Source organism: Netta rufina (assembly GCF_964035555.1).
Source record: "Netta rufina genome assembly, chromosome: 18".
Classification (NCBI taxonomy): Eukaryota; Metazoa; Chordata; class Aves; order Anseriformes; family Anatidae; genus Netta; species Netta rufina.
In genome coordinates, this window is record NC_140142.1 from 5,275,870 (window position 1) to 5,289,264 (window position 13,395).

The following is a 13,395-nucleotide window of genomic DNA, read 5'->3' on the forward strand; positions in this document are numbered from 1 at the left end:
TGGAAGGGCTCTTTAAGGTCTCCCCAGAGCCTTCTCTTGTCCAGGCCGAACAAACCCATCTTCCTCAGCATGTTCCTAGGAAAAGGGCTGCAGCCCATTGATTGTCCTCATGGCCCTCCTCTGGACTCCTTCTAACAGACACACATCCTTATTGGGGCCCCAGAGCTGAGCACAGTACTTGAGTTGTGGCCTCACAAGCCCTCCTAACAGATCAACATTCACTCCAAACTTGGTGTCAACTGCAAACTTACTGAGGGTGCACTCGATCCCCACATCCACATCATTGATGGAGATATTGAAGAGACCTGGCCGCAGTACTGGGCCCTGGGGGACACTAAGGACAGGCCTCCATCTGCATTTATTCGCATTTACCATGACTCTTTGGGCCAGTTTTTAACCCCACAAAGCGTACACCCATCCAAGCCTTGAGCAGCCAGTTTCTCTGGAGAATGTTGTGGGAAAAGATGGAAAGACTTACTGCGGCCTAGGTAGAGCACATCCACAGCCTTTCCCTCATCCACTGCGAGCATCACCTTGTCACACCTTGAGATCTGATTTGCTAAGCGGGACCTGCCTTTGACAAACCCATGCTGACTGGGCCTGATCACCTGGTTGTTCTGGAAGCATTGTGTGATGGAATTCAAGATAATCTGCTCCAAGAGCTTCCCCAGGACCGAGTTCAGACTGACAGGCTTGTAGTTCCATGATCCTCCTTCCAGCCACTTTGTAGGTAAGCATCACATTTGCTAGTCACCAGCTGACTGGGAACACCTCTGATAGCCAGGACTGTTGATAAATGATGGAAGGCAGCTTGGTGAGCACTTCTGCCAGCTCCCTCAGTACCCTCAGCTATATCCCATCCAGCTCCATAGACTTGTGAACACCCTCCATGAGGGATGCTGTATGAGCAGTGGTGCTTGCTCAAACTGGTTCAGCGAAGAGCAAGGACACTGGAAAGGCTGAAAGTCCCAACAGGACCAAAGTCTTTGTGTCCATGGCTATGGCTGCTGTCTCTGCCACTGAGGCCTAGGAGGAGACAGCTGATCATTAAAACACCAGGGCCTCATTGCCTCCTCGCCCCCACCCATGAACGAGGCAGGGGTCGAACTATTCTCCTGCACTTGGCCATGCACATCCCCATCTCCTACTGACCCACAGGGTAGGGTCTCCTACTGACCTGAGCAACCTGTCAAGGGAAAGGATCTCACTTCCCAAGTGCCGAGGGTCAAGGCCTGGCCCTTGTGCTTGCTGACACACATCCACTTTTCCTACACATCAGTGTCACCTTCACACTGCCTTTGTCTCCTTGTCCTCACTGCCTCCAGGGTTCTGCTCTAACGAGCTCCAAGGGAGGCTGTGTCAGTGCTGGCCCTCGGAGACACTGCAGGAAACTTGCCTCTGACTTGGACTTCTGGAGAGATGTCCTCAATTGTCTCTGAGTGCCTGAGGTGTGGGCTCATCAGGAAAGCCCCCAGAGGGGTGATTGCAGTGCCTTGGGCTGCTGCTGTGCTGCTGAGCTGGGCCGGGCTCGTGGGACAGAGAGATCTCGTGGCAAGAGGGCCGTGGTGCAGAGAGACAGCTGTGCCCAGGAGCAGCTCCTCTGCACAGCGCAGCAGGGCTGGGGGCTCTGACCGCAGCTGGCACACAGAGAGGAGAGAAGGAGAGAGGGCTTGGAGGCACTGAGGAGTGCAACAACAGAGGGCAGCGTGTGGCAGGACACATCTGCAGGCTCTTGACACCGTGAGGCTCTGGCAGCAGGGCCATGCAGGTGGGGTTGCCAGAGGGGTCTTCTACAGCTGGCACATCCGATGGCTGATAGCATCTGTCAGGGTGGGTCTTGTTCTACATGTAATGTGGCATAGAAGATGTTTTAGAGAATGGTATTCCTGAGGGGGCATTTTAACAGGAAGACCGAGTCTTGGTTTATCTGAAATGGAAAACTTGCTTGGATTCTGTGCTTTCAGATTCTTGGTGTGGAGGGAAGGCAGGGTTCATGACAATGAATTGTCTGGATTGTACAGGAGACTGAGACTGCAAGAGTATTGCAGGGAGAGATCAATATGGCAGCAATTAACCTGATCAAATCCCTTCAGGCACCTCAGCCTAAAGACTGAAACATCAATGTTTGTTGTCTCCTCAGGGCTTGTCAGGTCTTCAGGAGCTGCAACCCCTTTGATGTCCTGTACTCAAGAAGCACACAGGTTGTGGGATGGGGTCTGTGAGCATGGACAGGGAGGGGATGTGGGGCAACAGAACCAGCTCCCAGCAGGGACATAGAAACAAGTAGGGACATGGGCAGGCAGTGAGAGGGAGCTGCTGCCAGAAATGCTGTGCGAGGGAGGGCTCAGGCACCTCCCCGCAACCCCCCGCAGGGCAGACGCCTTCCCTGGGACACCCCCTGCTCTCCTCTCCCACCAGCACAGCCTCTGCCCTCAAGCCCCCGGTGTCCCCAGAAGGAGCTGCCTTATCTGCAGGCAGAGCTGCAGCACAGGAGGGTCTGCTGAGTGTCCGTCTGTCCCTCCCTGGCCTTGCCTCCCCTGGCAGCAGCACGCTGGCATTCCTCCTGGCTTCTCCAGCTGGCCGTGCTGCTGCTGGTCTTGTTCCCAGGCTGGCTGGGGATGGGGGTTTCACATGCCCATGGCGTGGGCCCTTGGTGTGCTTGGGTGGAGGGACAGGGTGAGGGGTGTGCAGATGGGCACTGTGAGCCTGGATTCCTCTGCTCTCAGCAGGGTCTTTGTTCTTTTCAGTCAAACATGTGAATAGAATTTTCCTGCAGCTCTCACAGTGCAGCTGAAACCACACTTGGTGGACAGACTGGCCTGAAGGAGAACACCGTGCACTAAAGTGACAGTCCCTTTTTCTCTGATAATGATCTACAAGGATTCCCTTTGAGTTCAGCACAAATAGCCAGGGTTTGTGACTTGGAAACACTCCTCAGGAGTGGTGGGACAGAGGAAACAAAAAAATCAAATCAATCAATCAATCTATCAATCAATCAATAAATAAGGCTCCACAGCTCTGCTCTGCAGTTTGGTGAACTGGGAGCGATACTGGGGCAAAGCATTTTGTGATCAAGAAGGAAGTGAAACCAACATTTCCCCATGTTCCTCTTCACCTCTTGCTGTAGGACAGGGCTGACTCCTGAACTGCCCACAGTAGAGCCCCCTGTTCCAACAGACACCGTCAGGCAGAATGAATCATGATGCATGAAAGGGATCTGCCAAATGTCACAATATAGGTGATGATTTTAAATGAGAAAGAGCATTCGTTTCCCTCTGATACACTTCTTGTACTTTATTACTCTCATCCTCTTCTTTTTTCAGGATCACATCCTGAAAAAAGCAGATGTCCAACAGAAGCACCATCACTGAGTTCCTGCTGCTGGCATTCGCAGACACACGCGAGCTGCAGCTCCTGCAATTTGTGATCTTCCTGGGCATCTACCTGGCTGCCCTCCTGGGCAACGGCCTCATCCTCAGCGCCGTAGCCTGCCACCACCGCCTCCACACCCCCATGTACTTCTTCCTCCTCAACCTCGCCCTCCTCGACGTGGGATCCATCTCCACCACTCTGCCCAAAGCCATGGCCAATGCCCTCTGGGACACCAGGGCCATCTCCTATCAAGGATGTGCTGCACAGGTCTTTCTCTTTGTATTTTTGATGTCATCGGAGTATTCCCTTCTCACCATCATGGCCTACGACCGCCATGTTGCCATCTGCAAGCCCCTACACTACGGGAGCCTCGTGGGCAGCAGAGCTTGTGCCCAGATGGCAGCAGCTGCCTGGGGCAGTGGCTTTCTCCATGCTGTCCTACACACGGCCAGTACATTTTCCCTGCCCCTCTGCCACGGCAATGCTGTGGAGCAGTTCTTCTGTGAGATCCCCCACATCCTCAAGCTCTCCTGCTCAGCTGTCCACTTCAGGGAAGGTCAGCTTCTCATGTTTAGTGCCTCTTTAACCACTGGATGTTTTGTTTTCATTGTGGTGTCCTATGTTCAGATCTTCAGGGCAGTGCTGAGGATGCCCTCTGAGCAGGGCCGGCACAAAGCCTTTTCTATGTGCCTCCCTCACCTGGCCGTGGTCTCCCTGTTTGTCAGCACCATCATGTTTGCCCACCTGAAACCCCCCTCAATCTCTTCCCCATCCCTTGACCTGGTGATTTCATTTCTCTACTCGGTGGTGCCTCCAGCAGTGAACCCCCTCATCTACAGCATGAGGAACCAGGAGCTCAAGGATGTCTTGAGGAAACTGATGCCTTGATTTGTTTCACAATCATGACATTGCCCTTCTTCTTCTGCTTCATTTGGTTGTTTTGCTCAGGTGAGCAGCTGAGCTCCACCACAACTGCTATCTGACTCCCCAATCCCCTTCCTCAATGGTAAACAGGAAGAAAATATGAATAAAAGGGCTCAAGGGTTGAGGTAAGGACCAGGAGATTAGTTTACAGTTATCATCAAGGGAAAAACAGACTCAGCGTAGGGAAATTAGTTAAATTTACTGCCTATTACTAGCAAGCTATAGGATTGAGAATCAAAGAAAACAAAATAAAAACAACTTCCCCCTATCCACCTTCTTCCACCTCCTTCCCTCGAGCATTGCGGGGGAATGGCCAATAGTGGTTGCGGTCAGTCTGTAGCACTTCGTCTCCGATGTTCCTTCACAATCACTCTCTGCCTCTGCTCCATGTGGGGTCCCTCCAACAGGATGCTGTCCTTCCCAAACTGAGCCCACGGGGGCTGCCCACAGGCAGCAGCTCTTCAGGAACTGCTCCCACATGTCTCCGTACCACAGGGTCCATCCCCCAGAAGCAAACTGCTCCGGCATGGGTACCCCACAGGCGGCAGATCCCCTCAGACCCCCTGCTCCATGTGGGCTCCTTTCCACGGGCTGCAGCTTGGGTCCAGGGCTTGCTCCTGCGGGGGTTCTCCATGGGCTGCAGCCTCCTCCAGGCCACGTCCACCTGCTCCACGAGAGGCCTCTCCACAGGCCACAGCAGAACTGCTGCTGCGTGCCTGGAGCACCTCCTGCCCTCCTGCTGCACTGACCTTGGTGTCTGAAAGGCTGTTTCTTACTCGTCGCTCTCCTAGCTGCTGTTGAGCAGCATTTTTTGTTTGTTTGTTTGTTTTCCCCTTTCTTAAATCTGCCCTCACAAAGGCTCAAACAACATCGTTTATTGGCTTGGCTCTCAGGAGCAGGTCCCCTTGGAGCTGGCTGAAACCAGCCCTTATCTCACATGGGGCATCTGGATTCTTCTCACAGAAGCCACCCCTGCAGCCCCCCAGGTAACATTGCCACGTAAACCCACTATACCCATCCCCGGAGGTGTTTGAGACCAGGTTAGAAGAGGCTCAGGGCAACCTGATCTAGTGGGTGGCATCCCTGCCCATGGCAGGGAGTCAGAACTAGAGGATTTTTAAGGTCACTTCCAACCCCAGCCACTCAATGTTTCTATGACATCCCTGCCTGTTCTTTCTAACTCAAAGCTGTGGTTGCCTGGGTTTTTGCCAAAGCCTGGGAGATCCCTGCAAACTCTTCTAGCTTCTTTTAAGTCCTGTTAATAATCCTCAGTCACCTAGGATGTCCTGGACCCAAACCTGCTTCTGTCTTTGCCAGAAGACAGAATTCCTCTGTCCCTCTGTCCCAGAACTGAACTCCACATCCTCTTTCCCCTGCTACCCTCACATCAAACCTCAAGGTCCTCACCTTCAGCAAGGCCATGCTATGCTCTTTCAGGCCTTCTTAATGCCCAGAACACACTTACTGCTCTGCACTCACCACTCTGTCTGGAGGTCCCACATGTCTTACACTCCTTCCCCTCTCCCCCTGCAGTAGTGGCACCTCACCACAGGAGATTCTATCATCTTCAAGCTCACAGGTGTTTCCAGATGGATGTAGCCCAGCCTTTGAAACACAATGCCACTGCCAGCAGTGGTCTTTATCCCCGTAACTGCATCTGTGCCCAGCACGTCAAACCCCTTCAAAGACAAAATGGGGCTTTCCTGGGACTGACACAAAGTTGAAATTGTCATTTGAAAAGTGAGAAATCCTGCCTGATTCCTAGCAGACACATGACCATCCATGAAACATCTGTGGCAAGTTCAGGCTGAAAGAATCAAAAGCATGTCACTTCAAGTGGCTGTGGTGGTACCCATGAGCTTGGCTTGTTTGGGAAATTGCCTCCTTCCAGCCGGGGTAACTAAAGTGGCTGTGGCTTGTTAAGCATAGAGCAAGGCCCAGCACATTGCAGTGGTATGTGTCTCTTTCAAATTTCTGGACTCATGACACAACTTTTTCCAGCATTTACCTTTTTTTTTTTTTTTTTTTTTTTTTTAGCATTCTGCATTTGCTCAGAGGTTAAGTTCCAAAGCACTGGAGGTGCCCACTGTTCTAGGTGCCTGCCCAGATCCTCCCACACTCCCTGCCACTCCTCACTCTCCTGTCACCAGACAGATCTCTGGATGGCATGCTTAAGTGGTCGTTTGACATTAAACAAAAGTTGAAACACATGCAGGAGACATAACAATATGAACATGTCGGTTTGATCATCCCGAGGATATTCAAAAATCTGAAGAGCTGGTGTAACTAGCCTGGAGGAGAAGGGGGAGGTGAAGGAGAAAGGGAGAGTGACAAGTGGCTCCATACCTTGGGAGCTGTCTCTCAGAAACTGTTAAGAATTACACTCTGGACCTTTTCTCCTCAGGAAACCAAGCCATGGGGAAACAAGGGGAGGACACTTTTCCCCACTTGTTCACTCTCCCTTTCTCTTTCACCTCACCCTTCTCCTCAAGAATATTTACACTGGCTCTTCAAAGTTTTGAATATCCTTGGGATGGTCAAACCAGCACGCTCCTATTGTTATGTCTCCTGAATGTGTTTCAGGACTACTTAAGAATACCATTCAGATTTCTGTCTGGTGGCAGGAGAGTTTGGAGTGGCAGGGAGTGAGGGAGGATCTGGGCAGGCACCTACAGCAGTCAGCACCTCCAGAACTTTGGAACTTCACCCCGAGCAAATGCAGAATCCTAAAAAAAAATGGTTAAATGCTTGAAAAGGAGGTGTTATCACCCTGGCATTTCCAAAGAGACACATGCCACTGCAGTGTGCTGGGTCTTGGCCTGTGCTTGCAGAGCCACAATCAATGCCACTCCAACCTCTGTGAAAAGCCCTGCAGTCACTCCAACCCCTCTGACAGACCCTGCAGCTACTACAGCATCTGCAAAATGCCCTGCAGCAACTCCAGCTCTTTTTCTGGGCCCTGTGTCTGAGCCAGAAAACCAAGCTCTGTCTGTATCACTTGCTCCTATATGCAAGAAAAAACAATGGATGTGAAAGTCAGTTAGTCTGAGGATGAGGCAGTCTTCAGAAAAGCTGGGCTATCATATGAGTAGGAGGACGAAGAGAAAGAAGTTATAAGAGCATCAGTAATCACGCGATCCCTATCCCTATGCTGCTCTGGTGCTGGGAGAAATGGGGCCCCTCCCTGGAATTAGAGGGCAAGAAAGGAGATATGGTGGGTACACACCATGTGCCACCCTGTGGTTTTACCTGTGTGACCATGGAGAGCACATGAGAAAGTGGGATGGAAAATTTACCTCCAGCCTTGAGGCATGGGTATGTGAGTGGCAAGGAAAAACAATCACTAAAAGGGGTTCTTAGAGAACTGCTGCTCCAATTTCCAGCGGGCTGTCCTGCAGACACAGTACTGAATACTATGAGCAGGACTAGAGGGGCTGTGCCTCCAGCCAGGGGGAGGAAGGGGACAGTCGGGTTTATTGGACTGTGTGGATTCGATGAGCTTGCACATCAGACCCACAGAAGTATCAGGAGCTAGTGGGCACCACTGCACAGTGAACCCTAATGCCATCAAGCTAAGAGGGTCGAACCCATTTGTATGTCTGCAGCGACAGGGGGATCCCAACTCTGAACTGTACTGGAGGCTGAAGTGTGTCTAAGTGGGAAGGAGTGGCAAAAACATTATTGGCACTGGCCCAGAGACTCTGTGCATCCTTGGAAGAGACTGCTTCAGGAGAGGATAGATATTTCAGGGACCCAAAAGGGTATCGGTGGGCTTTTGGCATAGCTGCCTTGGAGACAGAGGACATTATACTGTTGTGGGGTTGATGAGGGCTGAAGGACAGCTGGTGCCAATCCCTACCACAGCCGTGCCTCTGAGTCAGTATAGCACCAACCAAGTGCACTAACAGAGGCCTATCGTGGCCTGAATGAAGTCACACAATGCTAAGTGCTGCCATGCCAGCAGCATGATTCAGACTGCCCTGGAAGAGGAGGAAGCTCCTGAGCACCGATGGCATCGATGGCATCACTGGGTGGGGTGACACAGCAGAAGGAGTGTTTGAGAAAGGAAAGAAAATACTCCAACTTCCTCTGAAAGCTAATTTTTCATGAAAAGAAATTAAGGTCAAGGGACATGCACAAGAGATCCCGATGCCGGCTGGCCAGGGTCAGTGGGGCCAAAGCTCATGGACAGGTTGAGCATCGGTGAGGGGCTTCTCAGCAATTGCATGGTGCATCACTTGCCTTGTACGTATTATTATTGTTATTGTTATTGCTATTGTTATTGTTAATGTTAATTACTATTTTATCTTCCTTTTCTGTATTTTCAAATTTTAAATCATTCATTATTGTCTGTACCCTGGTACTTAGTGAAACAAATCCACTTTAGGTACACTTAAGTGTCACCTTCACATTGCCTTTGTCTCCTTGTCCTCACTGCCTCCAGGGTTCTGCTCTAACGAGCTCCAAGGGAGGCTGTGTCAGTGCTGGCCTTCAGGGGGACACTGCAGGAAACTTGCCTCTGACTTGGCCTTCTGCAGAGATGTCTTCAATTGTCTCTGAGTGCCTGAGGTTCGTGGGCTCATCAGCAAAGCCCCCAGAGGGGTGATTGCAGTGCCTTGGGCTGGTGCTGTGCTGCTGAGCTGGGCCGGGCTCGTGGGACAGAGAGAGCTCGTGGCAAGAGGGCCGTGGTGCAGAGAGACAGCTGTGCCCAGGAGCAGCTCCTCTGCACAGCGCAGCAGGGCTGGGGGCTCTGACCGCAGCTGGCACACAGAGAGGAGAGAAGGAGAGAGGGCTTGGAGGCACTGAGGAGCGCAACAACAGAGGGCAGCGTGTGGCAGGACACATCTGCAGGCTCTTGACACCGTGAGGCTCTGGCAGCAGGGCCATGCAGGTGGGGTTTCCAGAGGGGTCTTCTACAGCTGGCACATCCGATGGCTGATAGCATCTGTCAGGGTGGGTCTTATTCTACCTGTAATGTGGCATAGAAGACGTTTTAGAGAATGGTATTGTTGAGGGGGCATTTTAGCAGGAAGACTGAGGCTTTGTTTATCTGAAATGGAAGACTTGCTTGGATTCTGTGCTTTCAGATTCTTGGTGTGGAGGGGAGGCTGGTTTCATGACAATGAATTGTCTGGATTGTACAGGAGACTGAGACTCCAAGAGTATTGCAGGGAGAGATCAATATGGCAGCAATTAACGTGATCAAATCCCTTCAGGCACCTCAGCCTAAAGACTGAAAAAACAACGTTTGTTTCCTCAGGACTTATCAGATCTTCAGGAGCTGCAACCCCTGTGATGTCCTGTACTCAGGAAGCACACAGCTTGTGGGATGGGGTCTGTGAGCAAGGACATGGAAGATACATGGGGACAGAGATCCTTTTTCCAGCAGGGACATAGGAAGGCAGTAGAAATATGAACAGGGCAGGTGGTGAGAGGGAGCTGCTGCCAGAAATGCTGTGTTAGGGAAGGCTCAGGCACCTCCCTGCCATCCCCTGCAGGGCAGGCGCCTTCCCTGGGACACCCCCTGCTCTCCTCTCCCACCAGTCTGGCCTCTGTCCTCAATCCCCCAGTGTCCCCAGCAGGAGCTGCCTCGTCTGCAGGCAGAGCTGCAGCACAGGAGGGTCTGCTGAGTGTCCGTCTGTCCCACCCTGGCCTTGCCTCCCCTGGCAGCAGCACGCTGGCATTCCTCCTGGCTTCTCCAGCTGGCTGTGTTGCTGCTGGTCTTGTTCCCAGGCTGGCTGGGGATGGGGGTTTCACATGCCCATGGAGTGAGCCCTCGGTGTGCTTGGGGGAAGGGGAGTACAGGGACAGGGTGAGGGGTGCGGAGATGGGCTCTTTGAACCTGGATTGCTCTGCTCTCAGCAGTGTCCTGGTTATTTTCAGGTGAACATGTACATGTAGTTGTCCTGCATCTCAAAGACATGCCAGCAGAAGAGACCCACCTTGGACACGCTGTCTCTCTCCTCTGAAGGACACATTGCACAAAGGGGAATATCCCTTTCTCTATGAGGAACCACAAGGTTTCACCTGGAGTGCAGCAGGAAAGAAAATACACAAAAAAGAAAATTCCACAGCCCTGATTTCTTTCAGGTGAATTGGGAGCAAAAACGCGGATAATCACATGATATCAAGAGTGAAATAAAACTGGGATTACTCTATGTTCCTCTTTAGCTGTTGCTGTAGAGAAGAATTACTCCTGCATTACCAAAACAGAGTCCTCTGCTCCTAGGGACACCCTCAGGAAGAACTGGGCAGAACTCCTGAAAGGGACTTGCCAAATGTGTGCTTGAATTAGTCCTTGTCAGATAACTCTGTTGTATTTTCTTACTGTGCTTTTCCTCTTTGGACAGGACCCCATGACCAGAACCAGCAAATGTCCAACATCAGCTCTGTGAGCGAGTTCCTCCTGCTGGCAGTCACAGACATATGCGAGCTGCAGCTCCTGCACTTCGCGCTCTTCCTGGGCATCTACCTGGCTGCCCTCCTGGGCACCAGCCTCATCCTCAGTGCTGTAGCCTACCACCACCGCCTCCACACCCCCATGTACTTCTTCCTCCTCAACCTCGCCCTCCTCGACCTGGGCTGCATCTCCACCACTCTGCCCAAAGCCATGGCCAATGCCCTCTGGGACACCAGGGCCATCTCCTATCAAGGCTGTGCTGCTCAAGTTCTCTTTTTTGCCTTCTTCTTTGGCTCAGAGTTTTCCCTTCTCACCGTCATGGCCTACGACCGCTACGTTGCCATCTGCAAGCCCCTGCACTACGGGAGCCTCCTGGGCAGCAGAGCTTGTGCCCACATGGCAGCAGCTGCCTGGGGCAGTGGCTTTCTCAATGCTGTCCTGCACACGGCCAGCACATTTTCCCTGCCCTTTTGCAAAGGCAATGCTGTGTACCAGTTCTTCTGTGAGATTGCTCAGATCCTCAAGCTCTCCTGCTCAGATGCCTACCTCAGGGAAATTGGGGCACTTTTGTTCAGTTTTTCTTCAGCATTTGGTTGTTTTGTTTTCATTGTGTTGTCCTATGTGCAAATCTTCAGGGCAGTGCTGAGGATGCCCTCTGAACAGGGCTGACACAAAGCCTTTTCCACGTGCCTCCCTCACCTGGCCATGGCCTTCCTCTTTCTCAGCACTTCCGTGTTTGCCTACCTGAAGCCTGCTTCCATCTCTTCCCCATCTCTGGACTTGGTGGTGTCACTTTTGTACTCAGTGGCACCTCCAGCAGTGAACCCCCTCATCTACAGCATGAGGAACCAGGAGCTCAAGGTTGCAGTGAGGAAACTGTTTCTATATGTGCTTCTTAAGCATCAGTGCTGTTAACATTATTGTTATTTTTATCATATCATTTTTTGTACTTAGTATTATTATCATATTGTAATAACAATAATAATCCTTTAAATGCTACCATTCTATTTTAAGTAACTGACGAGAGATTTTCATTTCATTTTTCATTTTTATTATTTTCATAACTTTTGACATTGTTTTAATTTATTAAGTAATTTATTTACTTCGACTATGTCTTCTAATCAACCTATTGAACTAGGCTTCCTCTGTAAGTACAGACAATAAAGAAGACAGCATAAATTCATTGGACTCAGTATCCGTCTCTTCCCATCTCCTCTGGAGCTGGGGGAGCAGCCCCAGCACGCAGGAGGGGCTCAGGGTCAAGAGCCCAGCTGACACATGCAGGAGCATCCCCGGTGGCCCTTGGGGCTGCCCCTCACTGCCCGCTGGGCTCTGCCTCTCTGCTGCCTTCGGGTTGTAGCTGTTATATATGGAGTGGTAATTCATGTTGAGAAAATGGTTGATATTAATAAAGAAGGGGGATATTTGGGAATGTGACCATGGAGGTTGGAAAGCCCTGTGGTTGAGATAACATTAGATTCTTAACGATGAGGCCATCAGGAATATAAAAGAATTTAGAGGGAACAAAGAAGGGTGATTCAGGAGACTCCATGAAGTCTCCATTTTCTTGTTCTCCAGCCGTTAAGGCATGGATGTTTCTGGGTGTTTGCTGTAGTTGTTACATTCAAAGTTGCTTGACCAATGAAAAGTTGTTTTGAAAAGAACTGCTGTGGGGTGAAGGGTATAAGAGGGGAGCCTGCCCTCAAGTTAAAAAAAGGCAGCACGATGAAGTTACATCAATAAAGAAGCAGGAAAAAGAAGTGAAGAGGAACGGGCTGGCAGAATGGAGACCAGGACGGGAACAGGCACTTTGATTGCCTCATGAAGATAGGTTCGGCCAGACTCAGCAAACTGCTCAGAGAAGCTCGTACAGAAAGTCGCTGGATATAGGTGCACTGGAGCTGGAGAGAAGCTCGAGCTGAGACAAGCGGACCTGTGCACACAACTGCCTCTCACTGGTAAGCAGCTGTGCATTATGGGGAATCATACGTCCTTAGGAACAAAGACTGTCCTGGTAACCTTACAGCTTATTCTCCTTCTTAACAATCAGACAGTTTATGAGCCTGAAATATGGGAACAAATTGAGGTCAAGGTGTGGGACTCTGCAACTAAAAACGACAAGATTGCGGTGGGACTGCTCGGCACCTGGCAAGCAGTCTCTGAGGCCTTAAAGAGCCATGTGGGACCACAGTCAGACACGTGTGGTTTGCCAGACAGTGAGGGAGCTGCGGGCTCGTCCACCGATCCTTCTACTACACCATCGCCCCTGCCCCCACCACTACTGCCATCGCAGGCCTTTGCTGTTATGCCCCCTGGTGACATGCCTTTTGACCCAGGCCCTATTGGCCTTGAAGAGGAGATGGATATGTTTTTCTTCGATCTGGGAAGAATAGGATACATAAACCTGAAGGCCGAGTTCCTTGCAAGATATGTTGTTCCCACAACTAGCCCTGGAAATCTCCGGTGTTTGTAATCAAGAAAAAGAGTGGAAAATGGAGACTGTTAAGTCATGGACGATATGGGAGCGCTTCAACCAGGATTACCAACTCCAACTATGCTCCCCCATTCATGGACTTCAACAGTAATAGACTCAAAGGATTGCTTGTTACCATTTCTGATTGTACATATGTATAGGCATATATAAAAGCAATGTTCTGTACGTTTAGAAAGTTCGATCTTCGTGTGTGCATCTTGGTAGA

The 13,395-nt window shown here is 51.0% G+C and overlaps 1 protein-coding gene across 1 annotated transcript; it reads left to right on the plus strand.

Moving 5' to 3' along the window:
- Nucleotides 1-3,345: 3,345 nt before the first annotated feature.
- On the plus strand, nt 3,346-4,260 carry LOC311216340 (olfactory receptor 14C36-like; the record flags this gene model as incomplete). Its single annotated transcript, XM_084297885.1, has 1 exon — nt 3,346-4,260. One exon carries the CDS (start codon nt 3,346-3,348, stop codon nt 4,258-4,260), a length of 915 nt encoding a protein of 304 aa, XP_084154011.1.
- Between the last annotated feature and the right edge of the window lie 9,135 nt (nt 4,261-13,395).